This window comes from Dromaius novaehollandiae, chromosome 8 (assembly GCF_036370855.1).
Source record: "Dromaius novaehollandiae isolate bDroNov1 chromosome 8, bDroNov1.hap1, whole genome shotgun sequence".
NCBI classification, from domain to species: domain Eukaryota; kingdom Metazoa; phylum Chordata; class Aves; order Casuariiformes; family Dromaiidae; genus Dromaius; species Dromaius novaehollandiae.
Genome location: NC_088105.1, coordinates 29,340,771 through 29,368,523, shown reverse-complemented (window position 1 = coordinate 29,368,523; position 27,753 = coordinate 29,340,771). Strand labels below are relative to the sequence as shown.

General features: G+C 45.7%; 2 protein-coding genes across 10 annotated transcripts in view; one reads left to right on the top strand and one right to left on the bottom strand.

Moving 5' to 3' along the window:
• Nucleotides 1–16,260, bottom strand: part of SZT2 (SZT2 subunit of KICSTOR complex) — a 65,076-nt gene extending 48,816 nt beyond the window's left edge. For all 8 annotated transcript variants that reach the window (XM_064516077.1, XM_026096747.2, XM_064516080.1 and 5 more), the window contains exons 1-12: nucleotides 16,183–16,260; nucleotides 15,668–15,793; nucleotides 15,305–15,478; nucleotides 14,788–14,958; nucleotides 12,866–12,997; nucleotides 10,666–10,825; nucleotides 10,084–10,190; nucleotides 9,676–9,886; nucleotides 8,298–8,468; nucleotides 2,685–2,916; nucleotides 1,832–1,961; nucleotides 409–551 (exon numbers count right to left, since the gene is read on the bottom strand). In XM_064516077.1, the coding sequence (XP_064372147.1) occupies nucleotides 409–551; nucleotides 1,832–1,961; nucleotides 2,685–2,916; nucleotides 8,298–8,468; nucleotides 9,676–9,886; nucleotides 10,084–10,190; nucleotides 10,666–10,825; nucleotides 12,866–12,997; nucleotides 14,788–14,958; nucleotides 15,305–15,478; nucleotides 15,668–15,793; nucleotides 16,183–16,212 (1,787 nt within the window). In that variant the 5' untranslated portion in view covers nucleotides 16,213–16,260. The remainder of the gene's footprint in view (nucleotides 1–408; nucleotides 552–1,831; nucleotides 1,962–2,684; nucleotides 2,917–8,297; nucleotides 8,469–9,675; nucleotides 9,887–10,083; nucleotides 10,191–10,665; nucleotides 10,826–12,865; nucleotides 12,998–14,787; nucleotides 14,959–15,304; nucleotides 15,479–15,667; nucleotides 15,794–16,182) is intronic.
• On the top strand, nucleotides 16,250–26,617 carry MED8 (mediator complex subunit 8). 2 transcript variants are annotated; one of them, XM_026096801.2, is made up of 7 exons: nucleotides 16,250–16,334; nucleotides 19,327–19,445; nucleotides 20,495–20,639; nucleotides 21,329–21,469; nucleotides 21,907–21,988; nucleotides 23,070–23,318; nucleotides 26,131–26,617. In XM_026096801.2, the coding sequence occupies exons 1-7, from the start codon at nucleotides 16,329–16,331 to the stop codon at nucleotides 26,193–26,195; spliced, it is 807 nt and encodes a 268-aa protein (XP_025952586.1). In that variant the 5' UTR covers nucleotides 16,250–16,328; the 3' UTR covers nucleotides 26,196–26,617. The 2 variants fall into 2 exon arrangements, with proteins under 2 accessions (XP_025952586.1, XP_025952584.1); XM_026096799.2 differs by lacking the exon at nucleotides 16,250–16,334 and adding an exon at nucleotides 18,046–18,179.
• The last annotated feature ends 1,136 nt before the right edge of the window (nucleotides 26,618–27,753 follow it).

Sequence of the window (27,753 nt, the reverse complement as noted above, 5' to 3'; positions counted from 1 at the left end):
CTCCAGAAAAGCAGTGCTTTGGGAAAGATGTTTTCCAGCAGCAAACAAAAACCTAAGGGATAGCTCCAACTGGAAAGTCCATACTCCCTGCAATCAGGGAATTCAACCCCAAAAGGGACTTGAAAAATAAATTTATCCTCCTGAGAACAGCCTGCCTCTTGACACTGGTGTTTTCCCAACCCACCATCCCTCTCGGATAAATGAGCCTTCACCATCCATCAGGTTCAGCTCGCAGAGCCTTTCCCTTGGCTACAGGCACCTTCAATACTTAAACTAAACTTCTGCAGCTCTGCAGCTGGACTGAATTGGGATACAGTTTCCACAGTGTTTGGCTGGACAAACGAATGCCTTGATTCCCCAAGACTGGTCTACATTGTGGGTGGAAGCTCAACCCTACTAGTTACATACGTGTCATGTTCCAAAAGGAGAACAATGCGATGCATGTGCAGCCACCTCTGCCAGAAGTTGGCATCCATGGAAAGGATAGGCTTCCAGTAGGAGGCAAACTGGGAATGGCTCGAGTCAGACCCACTGTGCTGCAGGGACAACACCTGAAAAAGTGAGAGGGTAGGTAGGAAGGCAATGTCCAGGAAGAAACTGGTCCCATATAGAGAAAGCAGGAGTTTCTCTAGGGGGTAAATTGTGTAGGCCTAGAAAGCTAGCCACATCCCTTTCAGCAAAATAACCGAACTTGTTCACATTGAAACAGCCAGTACAATAAGCAAAAATAAATTAGGTTCCTAAAATGTCAAGTAAATTGGAAAATTAACTACTAAGCATCAAGGAAATTACAGAAAAGATGACATAAGCAATGGTGTACTTAGTGATTGTGAGGAAGATACATGGCTCGTGTTAGCTGAGCAATTAAACACTGAAATAACTCACCTGAGAGCGTGTATGTAAACAGCGTACCAGTGGCACCGAGCAGCTCTAATGTGCTTGTATGGTAATACTGCAATTCCACCAACTATAGTACTGTGGCAGATGCAGAAATAAATGGGTGGCTAGCCATAAGACAGGATACTCCAGATATACTGTGGGATATATATCCACATACAGTGTAAAATTCACTGTGTAAACTTAAAGGAGTAAAGGACTTAAGGGACAAAATTTAAGGGACAGTTCCCGGGAAATGCTTTCTCTCCCTCATCACCCTGTCCTAGCTTTGATATCTGTTAGTCATTTTCTTCTGCTGATGCCAAGGACGCTGCCAGCAGGAAACAGACAATACGCTAGCACTTTTTGCTCAGTGAGTTTCAGTGAGTTCAAATTTCCCAGTGGAAACTGTTAGCTCATATTTTGTTTCATTTCAGCTATGTCAACAGCAAATCTCTCTGTTATACTTTTCACATGAATGCTCAGAGGCTATTAAAGAACATCCATTTAGCAGGTCCTATCTCCACCTGATGTTGCTGACATACACAACCAATGCACAAGGCTGTCAGCAGCAACGCCTCACAGGTGAGGTATCCACTGAAAAAGCACGGCAGAAATAAGCATGTCAGCCTCCCCATCAGTGTCACACATCACATCACAACAGGAGAAGGCTTCACAGCATGCTTAGGAGACTGCTGTGGGGCTTAGAGGAGGAGCTGCAGCAAAAAAATACATAGGGTGATACCTCACAGGGAATACAATGTTGGACGGGATATTCACAGAAACTGCATTGCACCTGAACTCTGTTACTAAGCAGTACAAAGAGCAAGAGATGAAGACTGCAAGTTACAAAACACCTTGATTGCCTGCTGGGACTCAGCATGCCCCAGCACAGTACAGAATAGGCAGGAGGGACACCCCATTCCACATGAAAGGGGACAGGGATGGGACATACCGGAGTGGTGGAGCCTGGGGGGATGTAGAAGAGGGGCACACCGTTCTTGGTGCTCTCAGGAATGGTGAAGTGTTCTGGGACGGTGTCAAAAGACTGCAGATGAACCAACATCTGATCTGTCTGGTTGATGCTGAAAGACAAGAGGCAGTTAGTCACAAGGGCCTGTGCTTTCCCCCTCACTGCCGCAGCCAGCCCAATGCCTACACACATAGCATGCTCCCTATGCACTGGGAGCCCCTCCACACCAACACAGCTTTCTAGCACAAAGCCAAGATTCAATGCCTGACTGTAAAGAGCACGTTAAAGGGAGTTCAAGTGTAACAGCCTAACATGCAAGTTGGATGATGAGAGTTGGGAAAGGAGCGCTAGGAAAGGAACCTGCAGAGTAACAAAGAATAACAGTCACCCTAGCCAGGAAAGTCTATACCCTGCCGGCCCAGCGATCCCAGGAGACATGAGACAGGTAACAGCTGTCCCTCTTAACGTGACAGTGCAGGCTAGCTACTGCCAATGAGTCCCTTGCACTGGCAGCCTTCACAGCAAGGCAGCATTGCAAGATCATAACACCTACATGAGATGGCAGGCTGAGAGTTAGGGTTGCATCACAGGATCAGGACTCAGGGGCAGCAATACCTTATCCATGGGGCAATTTACAGACTAGATCCCAGGCCAGTTAAAGTCTTTTTCTTGGCTAGCAGGCAGGCCTGTCACAAACAGTAACTCTTTCTCACAGCACACTCCTTTGGGACCTCGGGTGGGGATGGCTGACTGCACAGCTCATGCCACAATATGCCAAGAAAAGAATTTCTCTGTTGCACTGGACTATGGGAACTGCTGGGATGGTCTGGCTCACCTTTGCAAGGTGTTCCAGAAGCGCCGGATGACTGTAGTGCGGTACAGACTGGTGATGGGCTTCCTCATGGTGCAACTGATATCATGCAAGATGTCATAGCTGCCCTCCATTGTCACCTCCACCCATGTGCTGCGCTTCAGTGGGTCCAAGGGCCAGGGTGTCACAGCTAAGTATTCTATCCTCATGTTATGCTTCCAAAGCAGCACTAGTTTCACCTCCAGCTGAGACCCACCTGCATGGAAGCAGAGGAATAAGATCAAGTGCCTATTTTGCATACATCTGAGCTTCATCTCTGACCAGGGACTCCCGAGTACAGTGAGACTGCTGGATCACTGTAAGGAGAACAAACTAATGTAACAGCTGTCTGCTCTAGCTGAAGTCGTTCTCTCACCTCTCCAATAGAGGGAGGCTTTGTTTGCACAGTAGCATTTGGGGAACTTCTTTAAAATATACATGTAGTATCCCTACTGCAGAAGGCAACCGAAACTTGGAGAAGGTGCTGACATTTGCAATGGGCTCAGTTCTTCACAGCCTCAAAACTCTGTTGCTCTGCACTGATGTTCAGGACCTTTAAGCTACAAAGTTTTCTTGTGCCTACTCTGCACAGTTATCTATCCCATCGCAGAAACATGGATATCTGGATATGATGGGCCCAGATCATAAAGAAACTGGAAGATAAAGCCCAATACTTGAATTAAACTCCATGTTCTTCCTGTTAGGAGAGCACTTTGTGCAATCTTGAACTTCAAGCATGAAAGCTTCTTACAATGCTTTATCCTCTTCTCCTCTGGTGCTCCTGAAGTTAAGAAGTATCCGTTCATTCATCCGTTCTTCAAAATGTACATCTTTATCTCTTTCTTTAAACTCGCCATTTTGCTTCTAGCAAGGCTAATGGAAACACCTGACTGCAAACCTCACTGAGCCAGAAGAGCAGAAAACTGTCACAGTCCTGCTGACCGTGCCTGTGTATTTGTACCAAAACAACACAGTGAAACACATGACTTTCTATGAGTGCCACGCTGCTGTTTCAACTGCTCAATCATCTATTTTGATGTCTAGCCTGCTCTATAGTTTGCCGGACTTGCAGCATTTGTGAGATGAGTGATTGGATGTGCTGGAATGGTCCAAACAGGTCATCAGCCTGGATCCTATGCTTCCTGCAGAGTTGCATTTCCTGCTGTCACAGGCCCATCATGCCATCCCCTTCATAGGCTGATTACACTCCATTTTAGGGTCAATTTGCTTTTTGCTCCCACAGTCTCTACAGAGAGGCTGTCTCAGAGTGTTTAGAAGAAAATTTCCAGAGTACATGCCCAATTAATGCCTATTTGTTCTCTTCCTGAAATTGTTTTTATTCTGATAAACTTCATTTCCAGAGAACTGACAAAGAATGGACACCAGGGGGAGAAATCCTCTCCAAACTGAGCTCTCACCGTGCAGGTTAAACCAAGCCACAGTCATCAGTCCAGGACAGGCTATCTATTCCCCTTAACAGCTTCCATCCTGTCTGCACCTCAGGAACTCACCTTTCCTGAACAATGATCAAAGGTATAGGTGATAATTTCACCCGAGGTCTTACTAGGGTTTTATTTAAGGCCACTAATACTTTCCACAACGGACTCCCTGAATTACTATAAATGCATTTGCCAGGGTTGTGCCGTTTGTTGTTTCCAAATAGAAACTTAGTATATCAGAGGGGCTATGCAAGAATTTGTAGATTCATGTCTTGCATTTCATACTGTCAAACTGCATCTCATTTCTATTGCTCTAGTACTCATCCATTGCTTTCTGCACAATATTTTGGTTCCCATAACAAAGCCTCCCTATTTCATCAACAGCAAACATGATAAGTAAATTCCTACATTTTTTTGCCCAGATCATTAATGACAATATTTCCTACTCCCACCTGCATTTCCATTAGTCATCCTGGCTTTGCTTCTACCATCCAACACAAGCAAAACAAAAAACACAGGCAAAACATTTGCTTAGTTTGAGGCCATACCTAGATTAATCTTAGCCTGTTCTTACAGAAAAGCAGCCTATTTCTGGTTCCTGACTTTATAGCTAATAAAAACTCTTCCTGCTTTGATTTCTTTCATGAGGTCCAGCTTAGGTGTTTAGAAGTTTCACTTTATCTTCCCAAGTCCTGACCTTCACGACAGCCATTCTCAGTGGCCAGCTTGTGCCCAACCACGTTAGGTAGTGGACTGATTCATCAGGTCCAAAAACTGTCCTCAGGGCTCTCCTCATCTCCTCAGCACATAGTGGTAAAAAATGGTCAGTGAGATTTTGTTTGTTTGGTTGGTTACAAACAACAATCCTCTGACAACATCCCAGGAAGAAACAGGAGTGGTAGTGAGCTCCAATACACCCAACAGCTTCTCAGACAGAGCTTCCCTCTCTTCTCTATACTTCCCAGTTCCCCCCCTTTCACAAGAACTTGTGCATTCCCAACTATGGCAGGCTTTTAGACACCTAAATAACTGAAATCAAATAGTAAGGGGAAGCAGAGCAGTAATAAACACCACACACGACCTCTGGGCACCTCTGAGCACAAAGCTAGTTATTTATTCTGTTCTGCCCTTGGCAAAGTGAAGCAGAACAGTGACACTGTCAAAGTCCACAACAGCACTTTCCCCTCTTGATTCACAGCCACTTGCCTCCTTAAGTTTTGGCAAAAGCTTCTGGCAATCTAGGTTAATTAGCTGTTCTCTGTTATACACTTCTCTACAGAGAGGCCCAGAGAGCCCTCATTAGCCAAGCATGCTTTTCTTTGCAGAGATAGTGCTGGATGTCTAAATGTCCTGGTCTTTTATAAATTCTACTTTAAGATATTAGTTCAACCAATTTTTCTGATCACAGCTGGCACTTCCTCAGGCCCCTTTAGTCTTTCCAAAGTGTGAGTTACATTATCAACTACTGTTCTGAAGATTGTATAGCTCAGATGTTTCATTTTTACATTCCTTCCAAAAAAACTTTATGAAAACACAAAGAAACTATTTCTGGCTCAAGGAGTCCCCGAGCTGCAAACAGCTGGACAGTGCTCAAGGGGAGGAAAAAGAAAAGGAGAAAGTATGTATTGGGAGTAAACATGTATGTTTACCCTGTTCTTACTCTTCCCCATGCACCTGCCCTTAGTTACTTGTCACAGACAGTAACTCCAACCCAGTAAAGAACTTCTGTACTCTGCTCTTGTAAGATCAAAAGCCCAACTCACTCGGTCTCCTATGAGTAAAAGGAGGCAGTAGGACACTTAGGAAAAAGCACAGGAGCAGGGTAAATACGCAGTGATATTCTTCCAGGCTCCAGGAATTTGCTGCTTGAGTATATCCTGAGCCAGAGCTTGTACCTGTATCTTTGGGCAAAAAGGCATTTAATGAACCTCTCCTCCCACTGTCACCAATTTGTCTAATTGCTTTTGAAATGATTCACACTTGCACTTTCCTCCAGCATTTCTACATGGGACTTCGCAATCACCAAAAGCACTTCACCATTGTTGCCAGATTAAAGAAAGGCTCTTTCTCCACTGCCCTCCAAGCTGCAAGTGAATTGGTCCATAGAAGGATAAAAGGCACAATGATGAACACAGCTTGTAAAGGAGTGGACTTGTCAGAATGTTTCATAGACATTGCTAGACAAGGAGAGTGCCAGGAACCTAATCTGCCTGGACTTAAGCAAAGTATTTCATGTTGCACCTACAGGAGATTAGTGAAAGCGGTCTGCAGGCATTACCAGAAGAGCTGTCTCAATGAGAAATCTTAGTAGATTCTTACTTTCAATATAATCATCCTAAAACAAGAAATTCATGGTATTCCTGGAACATTAGCTTCAGAAGCTATCCCACTCAATATGATCATCAGCAAACTTTGGACAAAAACTAAATTTATATTCATTTAGTTTGTAAAAAGTATCAAGTCAGGAGGAACTGCAATCATAGTGAGTCAACTACGTAGACTGGAGCAGTAGATTGAGATGAACTTAAGAGTACTATTATGTGAAAAATTGCACAATTAGAGACTAACTAAAAAAAAAAAAAGTCCAGCAAAAAATAATGACTCATCAGCTGGAAGCAAAGGTGCATGAAAAACACAGGGATTTTTGAGCTAACAATGTAATGCAATCATGGAGAAAGCTCATGTGATTCCTGGTCTATCAGATACAGTATTTTACTTCAGAAGCAGGGAACTGTTAGCATTACTCAACAAGGCAATGATAAGACCACATTTACAGCACTCTTATCAACTGTTTTCAAGAAATACGAGCCCAAATTGTGAAAAGTGAACAACCAGGAAAAAAAAAAAAGTGCTATTAAGGTAAATGAAGAGAACAGAAAGCCTGCCCTTGTAAAAGGTGACAAAAACATTGGCTTGCTTAACCTGGCAAAAGGAAGGTTACAAGGAGAAAGGCTTTCTTCCTAAATATATTTGTACAGTGCCAGAGAAGGAGGATACAAACTTAATTCAAAATAATAAAGTCAAACATGTCTAATTTGGTCTGAATGAGTTTAGAATGCAAACCAGAGAAAGAACAATGATGTTCTGGGACAATCTTCCAAGCAGAACAGTGGTGCAAGACACTTCAGTAGTTTTAAGGTGGATCCCAGTAAATTCACACAAAACATCATATGGCAGGTTTGAAATCACCCTGGAGTTATAACACAGACCTTGATTTTCTGATATAAAATCTGTTCTATGTACTAATATCCTTGATATTAGTAGATAGGATACAAGGATATTAGTACAAAGGATAGTGAGGACCCTGGGTTATCATGTGTTGAACACATTTATACAGTGTTTAATGAATTACATCCCCCAGGGTTTCTGCTGGTCATTGCAAAGATCAATAACCATTTCTTCCTTTGCCTTGCAACTCGTAACTGGTATCTGGATTTTCAGATCTCCCCTTCAGTTAAAACACTAGTCACTATTCACAGCTGGAGATGGTGAGTTTTACTGTAACCCCCTGTTTGGGGTACTCAAACCCCTTGAGGGCCCTGACTAGTGGCTAGTTCTCTCACTCCAGGTGCCATAACAATCTCCATCAAGGAGACTGAATGACACAGGACTACTGAATGTTTTTATGTTCCTCTAGTAGCGGTCAAGATCCTGGGCATTTTCACCTAGCAATTCCCTTGATTCCCCCAATTTCTTCCCTTGGAACACTATAACTTGGAGATTTTTAATCTTTTGTACTAAAGGGCTCAACTTTGTGCTAAAATTTCGGAGTGTGTTCTGGCATAGGACTAGAGAAAGGATGAAACAAGGAAAATGAAGAGGAAAGCCCAGAAAAATGCAAAAACCCAAGGTCTGTTCCTTGTTTCCCTGCAATTGTGAGGACTCATTTCCGAGATGCAGAGGATCACAGTTTGTCTGTCCCCAACTCATGCACATGTAGCCACAGAGGATCAGCCCAGCAACTGCACAACTGTGCGACTGTACCGGGCAGTCCTGTGCCAGGCAGCTGTTGATAGAAAACAACCTGAACCACAGTCTGGGGAAAATGGCTCCTTCTTCCATCACACAGCCACTCTGCTGAGATAGCAGAGTGCTCTGCTCTGCGCAGCTGGGAACAGACTCCTATCCAAGCACCCAGCCCCCATCACAGTCCAGTCACCTTTTGTGATGTTGACCTCACGGATGCTGTAGCCCTCGCGCAGCCGGACTGAGACAATGCTCACAAGGTCAGCGTGCACCTCCTTTTCGGTGTGCTTCTTCCTCCTCATAGCCAGAGCGGGGTTGCTGCTTACAGACACCAGGTGCTCATTGAACAATCTGTGCTGCGACACTGCAAATCAACAACAGACAACGAGGTTCATGAGGGAGCATCTCCCCCACTCCTCTTCCTACAGCAATGGCTCTCCCAAGGTGCTTTACAAAAGCTGCCTAAGACTTACTGGCCTGAAGAACAGTGCATCCCTCAGGCACCACTTATACCCACTTATTGCTGATTCTGCAACACAGCAAACAGGTCTGCTAGTGTGACAAAGAGGCCTGGGAGAAAGACAGGGTGGAGTGACAAGCCCTGATACCTATGGGATGGCCTTTGCAACAAGGCATGCAGTTTTCCATTTAATCTAGACAGACAGGAACTGTACAGCTGTTGCAATAGCCACTGCAAACTTTTGGGCTTTAATCCTTTCCCTGAAAAACCTTAAGTTCCCAAGTGCTTTCTAAAAAGTGTCAGGATGTGGAAGCCTTTAGCCTAAACCATTAATACCTCGTCTTTTAATGATGCAACATTTCCAGCTCCCAAGCCAGCTCTCTTCAAACTTTTCACTGTATGTGGTTTCTGCTGCCAAGTTAAACAAAGCACAGATGGCATCAGAAATTCACCTAAACATGAAAGAACGCTTCCAGGTTTTACTTGTAACTAGTCTCCCTTGGCATACTCTCGGCCACTGATATGCACAAAATAAGAACAATCACGAGAGGCATTCTGGCTGGTTCTCAAGGGCCTAGTTTTTCAATCCAAATTGCCCCTTGCAAGCTTGATCAGGACAAACTCTCCAAAACGCCCCCATCTGTGAGCTAGCCAGTGAGGGGAAAAGGTTGGAACAGAGACTCTCACCCCTCCACGCTACAACGTAGCAGCCCTAATTGCAGTTTGCTGAGTGAAGCCCAAAGAAAGGGGAGTGGTGCAGAATGGGACTTTAGTTTTCCCCAAATTCCTGAACCCAGGAATCAGGAAGGAAGTCACTGATTAGGCAGCAGGACCCAGTAGCACTCTCAGCCTTCAGGAGGCATGGAGCTGTGGGGTCCAGTATGCTGAGCACTCCTCAGGACCCTCCTTCTCACACAGGCACAAGCACGCAACACTGCAACACTCTTGTCAAACCACACATGCTGCTGCCTTTTCCTCCTCTCCATAATACTCACGATGGCCCAGAGGGGACAAGGGGAAATATCAGCATAACCCAGCCTGTGGGGGTCACCCCAAAGAGAGGTGTTGCAAGACATCCATCTGCTGGAAGGAGGACATGCACACTCCTCACCGCAGTAGTATTCTGGATTCAGGGACTCCCCAGTACGCAGAAAGGAGTACAGCAGAAATGCCTTGTGATACACATTCAGATCGAGGCTTAGGGGATCCAGCTCAGGGCACGTGGAGAGGTAAGCACCAAAAGTGGCCATGGCGATGAATTTCATCAGTTCCACATTGGGAACGTGGCCAAAGCTGCAATCATACGAGTAGACACCGCCTACCTAAAAGACAGATAAAGAAAAGACCCGTGCAAATACTGCAGTGCTGAGGACATGGGAGAGAACATGTACAGGCAGAGACCTCAGACAGGGACAGGAGTCCCCTCTCCACCTTTGGAGGTGAACGCTACTGAGAGCCACTCACCTCCCTCCCTCTGGCAGGCAGTAGCCCCTCCACTCCCCACTAATGTTGGACATACCTGTACAAAAGAGCAGGCCACAGTGCCACTGCGAAGCTGGTTGAGTAGAGTTTCACAGACGGCCACATCAGGGACGCTAGTCACACCATCCGTAATTACTATTATACCTGCAAAAGCAGCAGCATCTTAGAGCATCTTTCACCTCGACCAGCTGCCACTCTGCCGGTACACCCACTTGGGCTGTGCAGATGACATTTAGGCCTGGCCAAGTACAAAGCAAAACCCTGTGGCTAGCTCAGACTAACACCAGCAGCTTCCAAGACTTGCTGGAGCTGGCAAACCTCCCGACTGGGTGCAGCAAAGTACTCAGCCTGGGCACAGCTCTGCACATCCTGCCCTGCCCTGAGCAGCAGTTGCAGCTGTGCTTCCTTGTAAACTCCCTAACGCTGACACATGGTGCTTAGCACAGCATTGCTCTCCTCATTCCCAAACAGAGTGCAGAGCAAAAGTTGCTGTTGAAATTTCATCCCTACCTGAAGGGTCCATGTACCAGTTCCTGTAAAACTCGTCTAAGCCTAAGACAGGAGGAACACAATCATCCACAAACAACTGGGCACCCCCAAACGCAGGGATGAAGCCAACCTGCACTGGAGTTGGACGGCAGCAACTGCAGCGCCAGGATACCCTGCCGGACCATGCTGACGAGGCCTACATCAGCCGTGACAACAGACACGCTGGGCTTCCTGCCCGATGGCTCCTGTGCGTCACCAGGGCTCTCTTGGCTCAGGGGCGACAAGTCCACCTGGCAAAGAAAAAACACATCAGCCAGACTTTAGCCTAGTTCTAGTTTTCATTCTCCCAAACAGCCTTCAGTATAGCAGCCCTATGGTCTTGCAGCCCTGGAGCACTTCAGCAGGCTCCACTTTTAGCCTTAATTTCAAGCCACTCTCAAAGTCCCAGTCATTTGGACTCCTTACAACAGTAGGACAGAGCTGCCTTGGGGGTAGAGGAATGGGACAACATACTCAGAGCTTTGTTATAAGCTTATTTTTCACAGTGGGCAAATACAAGACAATATGTGGTCAGTCAAGTTCATTTGTAGAGCTTCAGATAAAGCAATTCCCAACTAAAGAGATGCTGAATACCTCCTTTTCCCTTGTCATTTAGTAGAAGCTGCAGATATTCAGCATCTGCTCAGGTAAAGCTCAGGAATGCTCAAGGGACTGAGGCAACAATGTCTCACTGCAGCAGACGGGGTAAGGAGCTTCCAAACAAAGGACAAAGCCTAGTGCCTACACACTTAACTCTGTGCAAACAGCACTAGCCATGCAATGCTGATATAAGCAAATGCAGGTAGGCTTTTCCCCTGTCTTCTACAAAAAATGTCCCTCAGGCAAAGCATGAAATTTGTATAATTACACATGTGAGGAACCTACTGTGTTTACAGGCCCCTCATGTCCAGTGGGCTCTGGCAGTTCCACCCTGTAATAAGCTATTGCTCCATTTTTACTTCTAATTCAGAGAATGGGTAGGAGACCCTCCCTTGCAAAGGGGATCTGAGCTGGGAAAAAAAAGATCAGAACAAACTACATTTTTGTTCTGCACAAATGGGAAAAGCCAATGGCTGTGAGCAAAAACCTGACTATGACCATTTTAATTTGCTGGATGCCTTAAATTCAAGCACCTGTTGACAATGACACAATTGATGTAACTACAAAAGTTTCAGTCTCTGCCTTCCCCTGGGGCCTCCCACCTCCACCCACAGCTTATGGCAGGATCTGCCAGTCCCTCTGGCCTGGTAGTACATCTCTTTCCTCCATTTGCATAGATGTTATAGGGTAGTTGAATATATGAGAACTACTGCAGCAAGCAGGAATGCAGGAATAAGAAGCACTGCAAAACACCAGTTGGACACACTGCAAGCCTCTCTCTGTTCCATGACTGACAGAGTCTTAATATTCAGAGGTATAAATATTTTTCAGCTAGAAAATGAGATTTATATCACTTCGGAAATGCAACTGCCAGAGGTCATCACTAGCCTCTTGCTCATGTGATTTTGATTTTTTTTTTCCTTGAGCTCAAATTCTACAAGCTAATACTAATGGACTAAATAACCTCAATCAGGCCAGCGATGCCTATGACTACAAGAATGCCCATAGATATCACTCATTTATGTGAGCACTGCAGTATCACAATCCAATTTTTTCATTCTTTGTTTCCAAGATCAGGGGACGATCTTGATGAGAAACCCACAGACAGCTGAATCCCTACAGAGTCCTGCTTTAATTTTCACCCAAAGCTGTATTTTGTAGTGCTATCAATAACTTGCTGATACCTATAGCCTTGACTAATAAAAACATCTTCTACAAATTTCAAGGAGTATTTGAAACTCTGCAGGCTGTTTATTCACCTTCATGGTCAGTTTTTATGGTAACAAGGAAGTATTTTCATTCAAGATTGTAACAAGGGCCAACAGCATATTCACAGCTATTTATAGATTAATGATACTAGCGTAATCACCTCTCCCACCACCTTCTTCAAGCAGAAAGCAGCCCTAGAAGGAAAGAAATCCTACAACAAAGGAGTCAGGTTGCTTTACTATGCAATAATCTTGGACAAGGAAAATGTTCATGTCAGTCCTTCTCCTAAATGCTTACTGCTTCCGCTTCCTCAGAGTTCATTTCTCATTACTGGATCCCACAAAGTTCTCTTACAAACTCCTTGGTTGTTCCTTCTCCAGACCTACATTACTGTTCCTCTCATTGCCAGCCCACCACAGACGGGCCACAGAGTGCAGATCTCCAGTGAGCCAAAAACCACCAACCTCCTCTGCCCTCCTCACCTGTGGTTTCGGTTCATATTGCTGCTGGAGCATCTCCGCCACTTTGTTCTCAAAAGTACATAGTTGTGTGTACACCTGGTGCAGAAAGGCCTCTCGCTTCGTCTCATCCAGCTGACAGCCCTGGAATAGTACCTGGTCCAGGGATACACACAGCAACCAAGAAGATAGTGGTTTAGAGTACCAGCCCCCATAACAGTACATGGGAATGCAATTCTCACTGGGGCGTTCAGGCACATCCCTGACAAAGTACAGGTAAAGCACGTGCCTTTTCCTGCTTGGGGCCAACTGCCTGCATGCAGTGACGTTTCATGGCATCTGCAGCACTCTCTGCAGCAGATGCCTGCAACACACTCTGGGAATCTCATTCATGGGTAAGCTCTTTCTGCTTTTTTTTTCTTCTTTTTGCAGTGGTCAGGAGAAAGCAGAAGTCTTTAACTCTGATCTCATGTTTCTAAGGAAGGCCTGTTTGTTTTTATTTAACTCACCTATAGACTGAGCCAATTATCTTCCAGTAAGTGGCCAGAAAAAGGAACAGTTAGTCAAAATAAAGAAAATAAAAAACGTGACTGGGTGTTACAGAAGACGCTGAGTGATGTCAGAGACAGACACTGTCAACACAGAAACTCTCCAAGCTGACAGGCAGGATACTTGTGCATTGTGCAAGCTATCTCTGCCCAGATCCAAAGCAATGTGCAGACAAAGCATTCAACACATGGCAGGGATGCTGCTTGTTATTGTGACATTCCCTCAACCTGAGATGGGCACATAGTGACATGGGAAAAATAAACAATTACAACAGACACAGGTTTTCTTGGATGAGTTACACACATACATGCCTTTTCCTCCACAAAAAGAACACATAGCTTTTTCAGTTACGTCCAGAGATGACAGTTACTGGCCAAGAAAACGGATTTTGGAACAGATCTAAAGAATAAGAAAGTACCAACTCTGCGGTGCTCAATTCAGTGTAAATAGGGGACACACTGAGGCAAAGCATGGTGATGTCTGCAGGACAGCTGGGCAAGATTACACACAAATAATCATTGGCAAATGGGGAAATTCCTGCCACGCTTACTTTCACAGCACCTAAGAACTGACCAAGGGGAGGGCCATGCTCTTCAAGCGCTGTACAGACCATTAAAACTTGCAGCCTGCACAGAAGGCTTGGGCAGAGGTGGACCAGGGAAGGGAGAGGGAGAAAACAGATCCAGGTTAAACAGGATCATCTGTTTACCACCCATTTTCCGTGGTGTTAGCAATGCGATGAAACACACCATCAGAAACGGGAAAATGATGTGAAACTACGGCGAGGTGGAGGGGACTGATACAAGAAGGATAAACTTCAAAAATCCCTACTGGCACCTTAAACCAGAACCTGCTCTGTCTCAAGTAACTGTGAGATTACTGGGGCTGGGCTGCTCTCTCCTGCAAGGAGAAACATACTCATACTGGCGCAAAAAGAAAGTAAGGTTTGTAGGAAGAGGTAATTATCTTTGAATAAATCACTGCTACACAGTTGGAACAAGCAGACAAGCTTTTGGGCACACTCTCTTCTTACATGTTTCAAGCTAATTACAACAGGCCAGAGGAATTATTTAAACAGAAATTTGGAAAACAAAAAAAAAGCATTAGCCGCAATATGAGGGAAATATTCATTGCAACCTAACTCTGAGAACATGCCTACAGGCAGCATTCTCCACTGGGCCCTGCTCCCCCATGAGAAATCTCTGCTTCTTGCCCAGAAAAGTTGCTGATGTATATGCTTATTGCACTAGGCTGCATGTTTTAATGAAAAAAGTCTACAACAATGCATTTAACAGAGCCCAGCTAAACACATTCCCACTTCCCTTTGTGTTCACGGGCAAGCAATACAGCAAGCTGCTCATGTGCGGAGATGCGCCAAGGGAGAGGCTAGATTTTACCTGATGGGACTGCAGGCCAATGATGGAGGAATATGCCTGGATGGTCACAAAGATCTCTGGCTGGTAAATAATGTCCGAACCAGGGATACGAAAGGGTCTTAACAATCCCACTAAGCATCGGGAAAGAGCATGAAACACTTCATCAAAAATTATCTCCCCTGTTGAGTCATCCTACAGAAACAGAGAAAGGAAACTTAGCTTCTTCATCTGCCTGGACTTTCAATCTCATTGATGGCTGCCCAACCACACACACATAAGAGCAAACACCCTTCTGTAACAGTAGCTGGGCTAAAATGACAGCTCTCGGTAAGCAAAGGCCACACGTGAAGCATCCAGTAGAAATACAGGAACTGCCAGTAAGCTGCCCAGCTAGGAGCATTTCATGCCTCACTCCTGGGAAAGCAAGCCCTCTGCAAAAGCTAAGGCTGATGTAGAGAGGAATAAGCCTTCTCAGCAGAGAGAAACAAGTCCAGCCTTTCAACACAGAGCACCCCAAAGAGGCAATCTCTGCACTTACCACAATCCCTGTGGAAGGGCTCAGGTCAAGTTCAATCACAAACCGGTACTGGCGGGCCAGGAAGGTGACCCGTGTCGAGGGCACTAGGAGATAGGGCCTAGGCTGGACAGGCTCATCCGGCTGCCACCCATTAGGCAAGATGCTGAGAACATCCAGTTCATTTTCTGACTTCACCTATGTGGAAAGGTTAATGGTAAGTGAGAGAACATCAAGCCACGCCAAATGTATCAAAGCAAGAATCAGAATAAAGAACACGATTAAAACCTCCTGCAGGGCCTGGCTGCTTGTGAGTTGCGCAGAACCCAGAGCCAGCTGGCCACATCAAGATGTGCCAACACCCACCAGCTCAGGGCACCAACTCACCAGCTCCGGCTCAGGCACAGCCCAGATGACCTGGTGGAGTCGGCTGAGGACCCAGGCAAGACGCACGTTGCGGGAGATGCGATAGTCTTTCTTCATCAAGAGGAAGACATGCCCTGCTTCCTCCACCTGCAGTATGTGGGGCACAGCAAGCCCCCAGGTCACCCCAGGGCTCAGCCAGCCCCCCAGAAGAGGGACGGGGCTGGCACTTGTGGGGGCCGGCCACTGCAGACGCCCCCCAGCACCTCCTCAGCAGGCCTTTGCCAGCGTCCCGCATCCGCCCCCAGGCCTGCCTCAGCCCTCGCCCTCCCCACACTGCACCAGCCACACGTTGCCCCGCAGCCCAGCCCAGGCCCCCTGCTCCTCTCCGCAGCCCTGCCCCCTACACCCCTGTACCCCCACAGGTCCCGGTCACCCCCACCTCGGCCCAGCCCCCACGCCTCGGCCCCCCACACCCCGGTCACCCCCGCGCCTCAGTCCCGCCCCCCAAAGCCCCATTCCCCCCAGCCCGCCCCCACCTCCGAGTCGCCCCGCTCGGAGGCCGCCATGTCCGGCCGCCAGGCAGCGGCCCCGCCCCGCGCCCTCTGACCCCGCCCCGCCCTTCCGCGCTGCGCGCCCTGACCCGGAAGCGGAGCCCTCCCGTGGCAACCGCCGCGGCGCCGCCATGCAGGTGAGGGGCCCGGCCCGGCCCGGGTAGCGGGCGGGGCCGCTGGAGCTGCCGGTTGCGGCTCCCGGGTCTCGACTCTGCGCTTGTCGCCCGCGCTGGGCCCCGGGGAGGCGCGGGCCGTGGCGGCAGTAGGGCCTGGCTCGCGGCCGGCCGGCCGGCAGCCAGCGGGGGTCGGCCCCGCTCAGCAAGCGGCGGCTGCTGCTCCGCGTCGCCGCTCGGCCGCGCAGAGACGGCAGCGTGCTGAGGCGGGCGGGCGGGCGGCAGCGCTCGGCCCTGGTCGCCGCAGGCCAGCCGGGGAGCCGTGGGTCCGGGGCTTTGCTGCGGGCAGCCGTCTCTTGCTGCGTGTGTGTAGACTGAGCGGGCGTGCAGGTACCGGGGTCTCCTGCCCTCTTAGCAGCAGGTGCAGCCTTTGGTGAGAGTGGCTACAACAAGGTGGACCAAAGGTCCGTCTTACCCCTGCATTTGACGCTAGGCAAGGGGCAGGTGCCCAGAAAAAACTGGGAGCAGAGTGAGCTTGAGGCTGTTCTGTGCAAACTCTTGCTAGAATATCCCTTGTGTTTAATAGCTATTGACAAGCTCTCCTTCACAGAAAAAGGATCCAGTTACTTAGCATCTGTATGTCCAATGGAAAAGAGTTTTTAGCATCTGTAATGTCCAATGGAAAAGAGTTGCACAGGTTACTGGTAGGTTAACGGGCTGTAAAGAATCACCTTCTTTGCTTTGTTTGAGCCTGCTACCTCCTGGTTTCATTTAAGTCTCATAGTTATCATACTAGAAAAGAAGGTGAAAATGGATTGTTGTGCAGTTCCTCATATATCATCTCTCCTCTTTTCTGCCACTTGCACAAACTGGTCTTTTTTCTGTGTTTAGTTGCTGTACCTATAGAAGCTGATGCATGTCTTCAATCATTTTTGTTGCCTTTCTTTATACATTTTCCTACCATATCCTTTTTGAGATAGAGCAACAAGAGTTACATGCAACATTCAAGATGTAAATAAAGCATACATTTATACAGTGATATAATGATGCTTAGTTTTATGTTCCTTTCCAAATAAATCCTATTATTACTTTTGTTTCCTCCACTGATTTTTGAACTTTGGTGTAATGTTTTCAGAGGATACTTTGAAGATCTTGGTTTTGAGTGATAATTTTATCAGTTAGGGGAATGTCATTGTTTATGAAGAGCTAGATCCTTTTTTTCCTTTGTTTTGCCACATGTATTGCTTTATGTTTACCTACACTGAATTTAACCTTTACCTTCTAGTCACTCAGTATCAGGAGGTCCTTTAGCAATCCCCACCCTAAGCCCTAACTTTACTACTTTGGAGTAATCTAGTGTTGTATAACAAACTCCTTGAAGCACTGCTTGAGTATATTGTACGCCTGCAATAGGTACAGCGCTTTTTGGAAACACTGATCTTGTTGCATACATGCTTCACAGTGCTTGCATCTGCTTACTGCCCTTAATGGCTTTGGAGAGAGCCTCTGGAGGAGGCGCTGCTGTGAGAACAATGCGTGTGCAATATGGTTTCATCCATCCTCTTGAGGGCTTCTTGGATAAGCGCAGGCAATGGGCCAGATCAATTGCTTCAGATTCCTAATCCTGGCACCTCTGCAATAAAACACTGGCTATCAGCCCAACTTGTAATACAGTCATTGATTAATTATCTTGCAGAAACACAGTGCACACAACAAGTTACAGACTCATTTCTTAATGGCACAGGAACTGCCTAGTATCATCACAAGATGGAGGAGAACTATAGTGCTTTACTCTTCAGATACAACACCCAGCAATCCGCTTGCTTGGGATCGGATTCTACCAAAGTTGACTCAGCCTTTTTTTCAAAGGTGATTAAGTGAAGTGAAGTCTGGTCAGTGTTTTCTAAAGAAACGTTTTACGCTCTTGCTAGATTATAAATGAAATAGAATAATCTCACGTTCTCATGAATGTAGAACATACCTTATAATCCCTCCAGTGAAGCTCATGCTAGTCCAGTTCACTTAAACAGAACAACAACAAACCCCATAGCAAGCATGCAAACAGACTGATTCACCTTGTCTGCTTTCCCTTGGCATTTCCTTTCTATTATTTGATTGTACTGTTCCACCCTCCTAGTGGATTATTATTCTACAGTCCTTGACTTACATTAGCAGTTTATTAGGGCTGGAACTTTAATTATGTTTTGTCCAACTCTTCTGTTGTATGAAAAAGTAAGAATAGATAAGATTCTAAAGGGTTTTTGCAAGAGTCAAGGATCCGTCTTGGTATCTTTGGCAACAGATTCCCTGTGCTCTGATACTTCGTTTGTTAGCATCCTCCCTCACCCAGGGATTTTGGTGGAAAAGGTATTTGACGACTGCAGTTCAGGCAAAAGGCAGGAGGTGATCTGTGTGTGTGTCCAAGTTCTCTGTGGTCCCTGTTACAGCAGTGCCTCCCACAACTGCTAAGGGACAAGTAAAATGGGAGCTTCTAGTTTCTGTAGCAGCTAGAAATGGTACTTGGCAGGAAGAAAGTAAAGAATGAGGTGAAGTGTAGAAACCGGAGTTTTCAGGCCATGGACCTGATGCTTGTTTTGCAAATGGCCATTTTGGATGAAGACATTACTGTACCCATGTTTGCTAGCAGGAAGAGTTGGGTGAATGCTAATCTACCTAGAGCTGGGCTGGCTTAAACAGCTCACAAAGGTGGCATTAGCTAACTCTGATGACACTGTCTGAGGAGGTAAAAAGAAAATGCAAGTGGTGATATCTTCACTGTGCTCATCTGAATCTTAATGAGGACAGCCAGCTGAGGGTTTGTCTCTTGCCTGAGTGTTCTCACTGAAGGAGAAGAGGTCAGTGTGAGAATAGGATTTTTATCTCCAGGGTCTCTGCTTCCTTCCCTCAAAGAGGGTTTGGTGTATAGGAGGGCTGTGAATACATGCACGTGGACCCTGCTGGTCCTTGGAAAGGTGGCCAGCTTTGTCCTCATCCCTGTCTTTCCTGCCTTTTTTAGAGAGAGGAAAAGCAGCTGGAGCTGACCCTGGAGGCGCTCATCAGCCAGGTGGCTGACCTGAAGAACTCTTTCGTCAGTTTTATCTACAAGCTGGAGAATGAGTATGACCGACTCACGTGGTAAGGCCCCTTCCAGAGTTGGGGGCACAGTCCATCACTGCCACAGCTGTTTCAGAGTCTGCTCTAAGGACCACAAAGTATAATTAAAACCCACCAGCCTATTGTCAGTACGCTTAAATTTACTTTTCACACTTCTACTGGTGGAACCACTTAACCTCTTCCCCTAGCAAAACAGCTGTAAAACATTTATTCTGTGCTCTACAGGAATAGGGTCATGCCAAAACCTTTTAGCCTGGACACTTTTATGGTAACTCATGTAGTTGCTTGTGTCCACAGTGACTGGAAACTTCTTGGACAGAATATCTTAGACCTGCGTATGCTATAAAATGACCAGCTGATCTTTCTGTATTTCTTGACCTTTCTGACTTTTTCTGGCTCTGGTATAAACGGAGTTCTTGTACCTGTATGCTGGTTCTGCATGTTTTACCAGATAGTTTGAGAGACTTGCAGGGTCACATTCCCTTCCTGAAGGAGCATAAGGACGATGTATCTGCAGCTTAATAAACCATACAGCATCTTCCACAGTGTCTGTCACTGCAGCAGAGCTTCTTATAGTTAGTGTTGCAGAAGGCAGGAGAGGTGGTGAATCCCTGGAAGAAAACAAGCTGAAGGAGACTTCCCTGATGAGATTATACATTATTTTGCTTCATTATCTGTTAGTCTGAATAACCAAGCTAAAAATAGTATCTCTGCTCACTGTACTGCTTGGGAGTTAAATTGTCTCTCAGACCTTGCTTTAGGATCATTCTGGGAGAGTTACAGTGATAAGGAAAGCATTGCTTCTGTGTGTGCTACTGACATCCCAAACACCTGACCCTTCCAGTGGTACCCGCAGTGTCCCTAAGCTGTTAGCAGCATCGTCTCTGGGGACTGGGATTTGTCCATGCCTGCACATTCAGCCCTAGGTTTTACTCTTTACTCTCTGAAGTAGACTCACTAGAGGAATACTAATGCTATTTCCTCACTTCCCAGCTATTTGAGTGAAGAACGAGTAAAGGCCATCTCTAGTATCCCTTTCCATGTTCTGTCCTCTTTATTTATTTTCCCAGGCCTTCAGTTCTGGACAGCTTTGCGTTGCTCTCAGGACAGCTGAACACCTTGAATAAAGTGCTAAAGCATGAGAAGACCCCACTATTGCGAAACCAGGTTATCATACCCCTAGTGCTGTCTCCAGATCGTGATGAGGAGATCATGGTAAGAAACTTCTCTCTGAATGATGGCCCTGGCGTACCAGAATGTGCTTTTGTAGCTTCTCCAGCTTGCTATTCCTTGTGCTTGCCCTTTCCTCAGCTCTGGGTGTAGAAAAAGAAAAGATGATGAGCTGTTCTGCCTGGGAGCTGCTTTGCTGGGGAGCTTTCCCCTGCAAACATTTGCTCTGGATACGCTTTACAGGAGGTGTTCCTGTTCATAAATATGTTATTTTCATTATATCAGGGCCCGAGGAGCTGTAGTGTCCCCTTGTGTAACCAGGATGTCTCCTCGCAAACTCTTTATTTTCTCTGCCATAGTTGTGCTATTTCTGTCAGACGTCTGCACCTGGCTTTGCATTGTTTGTCATCAGATGAACATGGGGTGCATTACAGAACCTACAGTGTGCATTTAGTCTCTGACTGAGCATGAAAATGTTTCAACTGATTGTGGCTGTGCTAGCAGGCAGCAGGTGGGACAGCACTGCAGGCCCTCATGGGATGCTCTGACTAAATGGACACAGTGCAAATTCCTAGACAAATAGTTGAAACTTCCTAATGCTCCATGGATCAAGGTTTCCCCTGCAGCATGCTGCTAGCCTTGTTCCTGAATCATGGCCTGCACTCTGGTCTTGAGCTGTTTGAGTGCTGGGCTGGAGGAGGGGGCTCTGAGTGTGGCTTGTCCAACTATTGCAGCGGCAGACAGAGGGGCGTGTGCCAGTGTTCAGCCATGAGGTGGTGCCTGACCATCTTCGAACTAAGCCTGACCCCGAGGTGGAGGAGCAGGAGAAGCAACTGATCACAGATGCAGCTCGAATCAGCCCTGATGTGGCACAGGTAGGGGAAGAAGAGTTTGTTGCTTTTGTCTCTTTCTTAGTCCAAGGGCACAAAGTTCCCTGCTTCTCTGGCTCCAGTGTTCTGCCTCCTTCACCCTTCCATTTGACAGTTCTCTGTTTTCTATGTCCTTTTCTGTCTGAGATTTCTCCAGCTGACTCCAAAGCTTGGGTTTCTCTGCAGTCTCCCAAAGCAGGGGTATGCAGCCCGCTTCCTGTTCTGCAGGAGGTGCCATCAGACCAGTCAGAGAAAGGCAAAGGCTATCCCCTCCTTGTAGTCCCCTCCTGCATACGCTAGAATGGGGCTCTCGAGGCTCTGCTACTGAAATGCTAATGTTTGATTACACTGACCTTGGAGAAGAGAAAGCTTGTTCACTTACTTTGCTGGCTTGTACTGGGTTGGAGATATCCTGATGGTTTCTGATTGTTTTCATTTTGCAGAAACAGATCCAAAGTCTGAACAAAATGTGCTCAAATCTGCTGGAGAAAATCAGCAAGGAGGAGCGTGAATCTGAAAGTGGAGGTATGAGGTGGAAGTGGGGTACAGGGTCCAAGCAGCAAGCTTGAGAGAGCAATGGCAGAATGGGAAAAGCAGAGAGCCTAAAGCATGGGGAATGCAGATGAGCAGTACAGATGAAAATGTTCAGGAAGATGCAAGACTGGCTGTCCTGTAGCTATCTTATTTGAAAAGGCATCCTGTGGGTGGGTTGTGTTTTACTTGTTCTTAGCACTGTGCTCTGTGACCTGTGTGTGGCAGAAAGTCATTCCAACCCTTTGCCGTACACCTCTTCAGGGAAGTGATAAGTGCTATCTTCAGTGTTTATCAAGAAAACATCTTGATCAACATGGATTAAAATAGTTATGAAATTGCAGTCAAATGTTAGGTGGCTAACAGGTTTGCCTGTTCTTTGCAAAGCAGCAGTGAAGCTGATGATTTGAGGATATATGAATGGAGGCTGCTGGAAGCAGTCCTTTTGTTTAAAAATAGTCACTACCACATCACGTCTCCCTTTAGATATGGAGAGAAATGGCAGCACTATCACCGAGACATATATGATTAGTCCTGTGTTGCTGACCCAAAAGTTTTCTGAGCAGATAGCTCAGAGTTCTCCATAAGAAAGGGTTTTAATGCAGACCCACTGCAGGCAACATCAAACTCGCTGTCACAGCCCAAAGAAATATATTTGTGGAAAACAGAATTTAAGAGTCACAGGACACTCTTATAGACACTATGCTGCTCAAGAGCCACAGAAAGGGGATTGTTGCCTTTGAATATCTAAAACTCAGTGCTTATTACCTGCTATAGGACTCAGCATGGAAGAGCCTTTAGCTGAAGCATTCTTATGGGTGTAGAGGAGGTGGCTTCCTCTGCCCTCCTCCCCTCAGCAGTGTATGCCCTGCTCTTGGTGGGAAAGCTCTTGGAACCTCACTGTCCTTGGATTTTGCAGCTTCTTTGATCCTGCTGAGACTCTTGTGGGACAAACTGTTAGAGGCTGATCTCTATCACATGCACCAAACTATTGGAAAAGTAAATTCAGGAGCAGCTAAGCTAATTTTCCGCCTTCTTTGCCAGAATGCTCCAAAAACCATTTCTTTTTCTACAGGTTTACGACAGAACAAGCAGACTTTCAACCCTGCAGATACCAATGCGCTGGTAGCAGCTGTAGCCTTTGGGAAGGGATTGTCAAACCGTCGACCCCCTGGCTCGGGGGCATCTGTCCAGTCAGGTCAACCAGGAGCTGGTGCAATCATTGCAGGGGCTTCAGGCATGCAGCAGGTCCCAATGTCAGGTGCACCGGCTCAGCAGCAGCCAATGCTGGCAGGAGTGCAGATGACGCAAGCAGGACAACCAGGTAAATAAGTAGTATATCTGAGAGTGATAGAAATGTAGGGAGCAATAGCATATAGTAAATGACTGGATTGAATAATAGCACATTACATTTCTATTAAATGTGAAGTGAAACACATGGGCAAAAGCAGTTCAACTTTACATATCCGATGCCTGGACTCTAACCTACTTACTTGTATTTGGGAAATAGATACATGATATAATAGTTCTGTAAAGACACCAACTGGATGTTCAACTGGAGCCAAAAATGTAAACTGAGCGTTAGGAATTATTATAATATAGTCAGGCTGTTGTATAGATCTGTTGGGCACCCACATCCTGCAATATATGTAGTTCTGATCTTTTCTTTTTGTAAAAAAAAATATAATAGAACTGGAAAGGCTCAGGGAAGGGTGACAAAATGGTCAAAGGTCTGGAAAGGCTTTCATATAACGGATGACTTCAGAAAACTATGACATTTCATCCTGGAGAAGACAGAGTTTGGGGGTAGGGAGAAGAATGTATGGAAGTCTATAAAATCTCAAACTGTATAGAGCAGGTGAATGGGGAATGACAGTTCACAATTTCCCATGATACAGGAAGGAATTGCACCAATGAAAATACCAGCTCATGGGTTTAGGACAAAAAGGAGATACTTTTCTGAATACTAAATAATGAAACTGTAGAGCATATTGCCTAAGTGAGTGATAGATATATAAAGTTTATATGGAATGGAAGAGTAAGTAGGTACATTTCTGCATGAAAAATCAGTCAATGGCTTATAATCAGGATGACCTCATCTCTGACTCAAAGTCCCTGAGCCACAATATGTTGGAGGCTGAGTGAGTATTCTGCAGAGGCATCTCTACTGGCTTGCCCTCTTCTGGTATTTGTCTGTAAATATCCTCCATGAGATGCTGTCAGAAATGGGTTTGGCCTGGGCGACCTGCAGACCTAACCTTGTGTTGTTATTCTTATGTTCATGTTAATTGGGATTCTGGATATTGGATATTTTAATTGGTGTTTTCTTGCCTGCATAATGACTGCGTTGTTCTGAAATGAACTGGAGGAACAATATTAATCCTAAGTTAATGATGTATTTATGTTACAGTTAGAAAGTAATTTCCACTGTGATTTGGAAACAAAGAAGGCCCCTGTGATTTTTGGCTGTTTACCCACTGACATTGTCTCCAGGATGAGAAGACAGTTGCTTCTGTGCATTGAGCTGAGCACAGTGGTAACAAGAGTACTTGTCCAGCCTGTGATACTGTGGTGTTCCCTTTTGATAAAAGCAGCTGTACTGGGTTTGGCCAAAGGTCCCTCTATCCCATCATCCCATTCCTGATAATGGCCAAAAGTGGAGGCTGAAAGAATAAAAGAACAAAATATTCCTTGGGAGACACCTTCAGCAGTCACTGTTTAGGGATATTTTGAGCTAGAGTTTGCGTTGAGACCAGTGGGTATGGTAGCCATCAATTTCTGTAGTCGCTTTGTGAATTACAATTTTGACTTCTACAACGCCTGTGGCAGTATGTCCCATAGTTTTATTGCATGTTTTGCTTAACATAATTTCCTTTTTGTTTTTAAAACTTTTGCCTGATAATTTCACTGGTTGTTTCCTTTTTACTTGTGTTGTGAACAACAGCGAATAACCCTTCCTCATTTACCTCCTCCATACTAGTTTTAATTTTTTGGAAGTCTGTGGTGTTGTCTTCCCTTTGTCCATCTATTTTTTTTTTTTCAGCTAATGAATCCCAGTCTATTTAATGTGTGTTTGTCTGAAAATTATTATATAACTTGGACCATCCTTGTCACTCTTTCCTGCACCTTTTCTGTATGTTTTCAAGGCTGAGAGGACCAGAACTGCTCAGAGCATTCCAGATGTCGGTGAACTGTACAGTCCTGTTCACTATTCCTTTTGGAGGTCTAACAGTAGTTGTCTACTGATTTTTAGCAAGCACTGAAGTGATGTCAGATTACCTGCCAACTCATTGCAGGCAGTGACCTGCCTTGTATACGTTTGAAAAAGTTTATTAATCTTTATTCTGTTAGCCAGTTCTTCATCAAATCTTTTTTTTTTTTTTGGGGGGTCGTCACACTATAGTTTTAATTCTCAGAAGTTATCTTTTTTTTTCTGTTCTAATTTGGGTATGCATTCCACTTCCTGAAGGAGTGTCCTTTGAATATCCCTGTGTGCTGTTCCTCAATCACTGTCCTTTTGTTTATTTTTCTGATCATCTTAATTTTGTCTGGCATGGTACACTTACCCTAAGCTGCCTATATGATGTCTCTGAACACACTCCCATGTGTGACTGGTATCAGTGAAGAGTAGTAATGCCCAAGAGGTGAATGTGGTTAAGAGAAATTAAGAGATCTGAGAGAGGTGTAGTAATTTAAATATAGGCACTGACTATAAAGTTATATGGAAGAGAATACAGGTTCTTGTGTTTGCCTCTCTGAAATTTAAATGGGGAGCAGTCTGGGTTCTTATCTCAGTGCTGCTATCAGCAACTTCTGTGAGCCTGAAAAGTCCCACAGTCCTGTAGGAGCCTCCTGGCAATAAGAAAGGCTTGATTAGGATTAGGATGGGAGAAGGATAGAAATAAGGGGGGTGGAACTGACAGGAAATGTCAAGGCAATTTTTCAACAGATTTCTCAGTAATTTGTAGGAGAGATTGATTATGTTAGATGACAGACTGGAAGATGCTGCAGCAAGTAAGCCTAGTGTACTACCTGGAGTGGAACAGAAGCCTTGACAGGACTGTTGTGCTCCTTGCATGATTCTCAGCAAATGTTCTTTCTGATTCTGCACTGCTTTTTCTTTTTTATCTCTCCAGGAAAGATGCCGAGTGGCATAAAAACAAACATCAAATCTGCCTCAATGCATCCATATCAGAGATGAGCTGAGATGAACCAGACCCAGAGAATAGCAGTTACCAGCATTGTTCCTGCTGCAGTCACCACACCTGGATTCCTTCTAAGACTTCTGAGTGTCTTCACATACCCCCATGCCATATCCAGGGAGCTGGGGATTGTAAGACCCCTCCCTGGGTTTTATTTAGTGCTAGGTGGTTTGTGCAGAGCTACTGGTGGCTATGTCTCCTGGGGATGAGAACTCCCCTGTTCAACCAGAGCAGTGGGCTTTACTTCTGATATTGATCCCATCTTCTTCAGGTCTGGTCGAGAGGATTCCTCCTCTCTCCTGTTACAGCACCTGAAGAGCTGCATAGAGCACTCTTCTCCTGGTTTCTGTTTGTCAATTCAGAAAAGACGTTCCTACTTTATTGCCTCTTGTCAAATAAAGACCATGTTCTGTACACAGTATGACACTGGTGTCTGTCTCTCAGGTCATAAGGAGTCTCACTTCCCTTTGAGTAAGGCTATAAAGCATCTCCAGTCTAAATTACACAAGAAATGTTGGCAGCTGAGTGCTCGAGCTATGGGCTTATGCATACAGACCTGTTATAAAGTGAGTCAGCAGGGTACAAACACAAGCAGTAAACATCTTGTTCGTTGCAAACCCGTTATGACTATTCCCCAGAAAGCCAAGTACTGGGAAAGACTATTACAAGACTCACAGCAAGAAGAGCAGCATTTCAGGAAAAGCACAGAGCTTTTGTATTCTGATGCTGCTGCAAGTCTCAGCTGGATCTGATTTCACTTTCATAACTCTCTGCTTCTGTGTTTCTCTGCCTCTGTGTTCCTATAAAGTTTCTTAGCTACTTTAGGATTAATCCCCTTCTTCAGAGAGGTATTTCATTCAGCTCCAGGCTGTGCCACCCCTGAATTAGCCAGGCTGTAAAAATATGGCCCATTTCTCTTTGGAACTGGACATTATGAAGCTGTCCCTGTTCTACATTCTGTCCTTGAGCTGTAACATATCATCTGCCCAATAAAAGATTCCTCTGAGAATAAAGGGTGCAGATGCATGTCCACAAAGCATGTCAGTACATACAGCACTATCCTAAAGACAACCAGCTCGCCTCTTGCTGCTTTTGCCTGGGCTTTCCTTTTGACTTGTGGTGAAAGCCAGTACTGTATTTCACTCAATAGCATTTGTCAGCAGTCTTAAGGGTGAGGAAATCTCCACTCAGCAGATACAGCCAGTGGCTGCTCCTGTGCTGCTTGTCTCTGAGCTAATCAGATCTAGCTTATTTGTGGAGGCTGTGGACTGTTCTCCCAAATCTAAACCTTCCACAAAACTGTGACTTGGGCAGTAGCTGTCGGCCCATTTTGATTTGTAGAACCTAGAAATTGCCCGGGGGAGGCATGGACCTTGTAGTGAATTCAAGCCTGTTCACCAGGAGATGGCTTTGCTAGCTACATTTTGTGGCCCCTTAGAAGTAATCTTTGTTTTACTGAGGTTCTGCAGTTTGTATCTTGAAAAGCAGTGAGCCAGGAAGTAGAAACTTCAGCTGGAAGTACAAACAGCTCATAGGTAAGCAAAGCAGCTCCTCCAC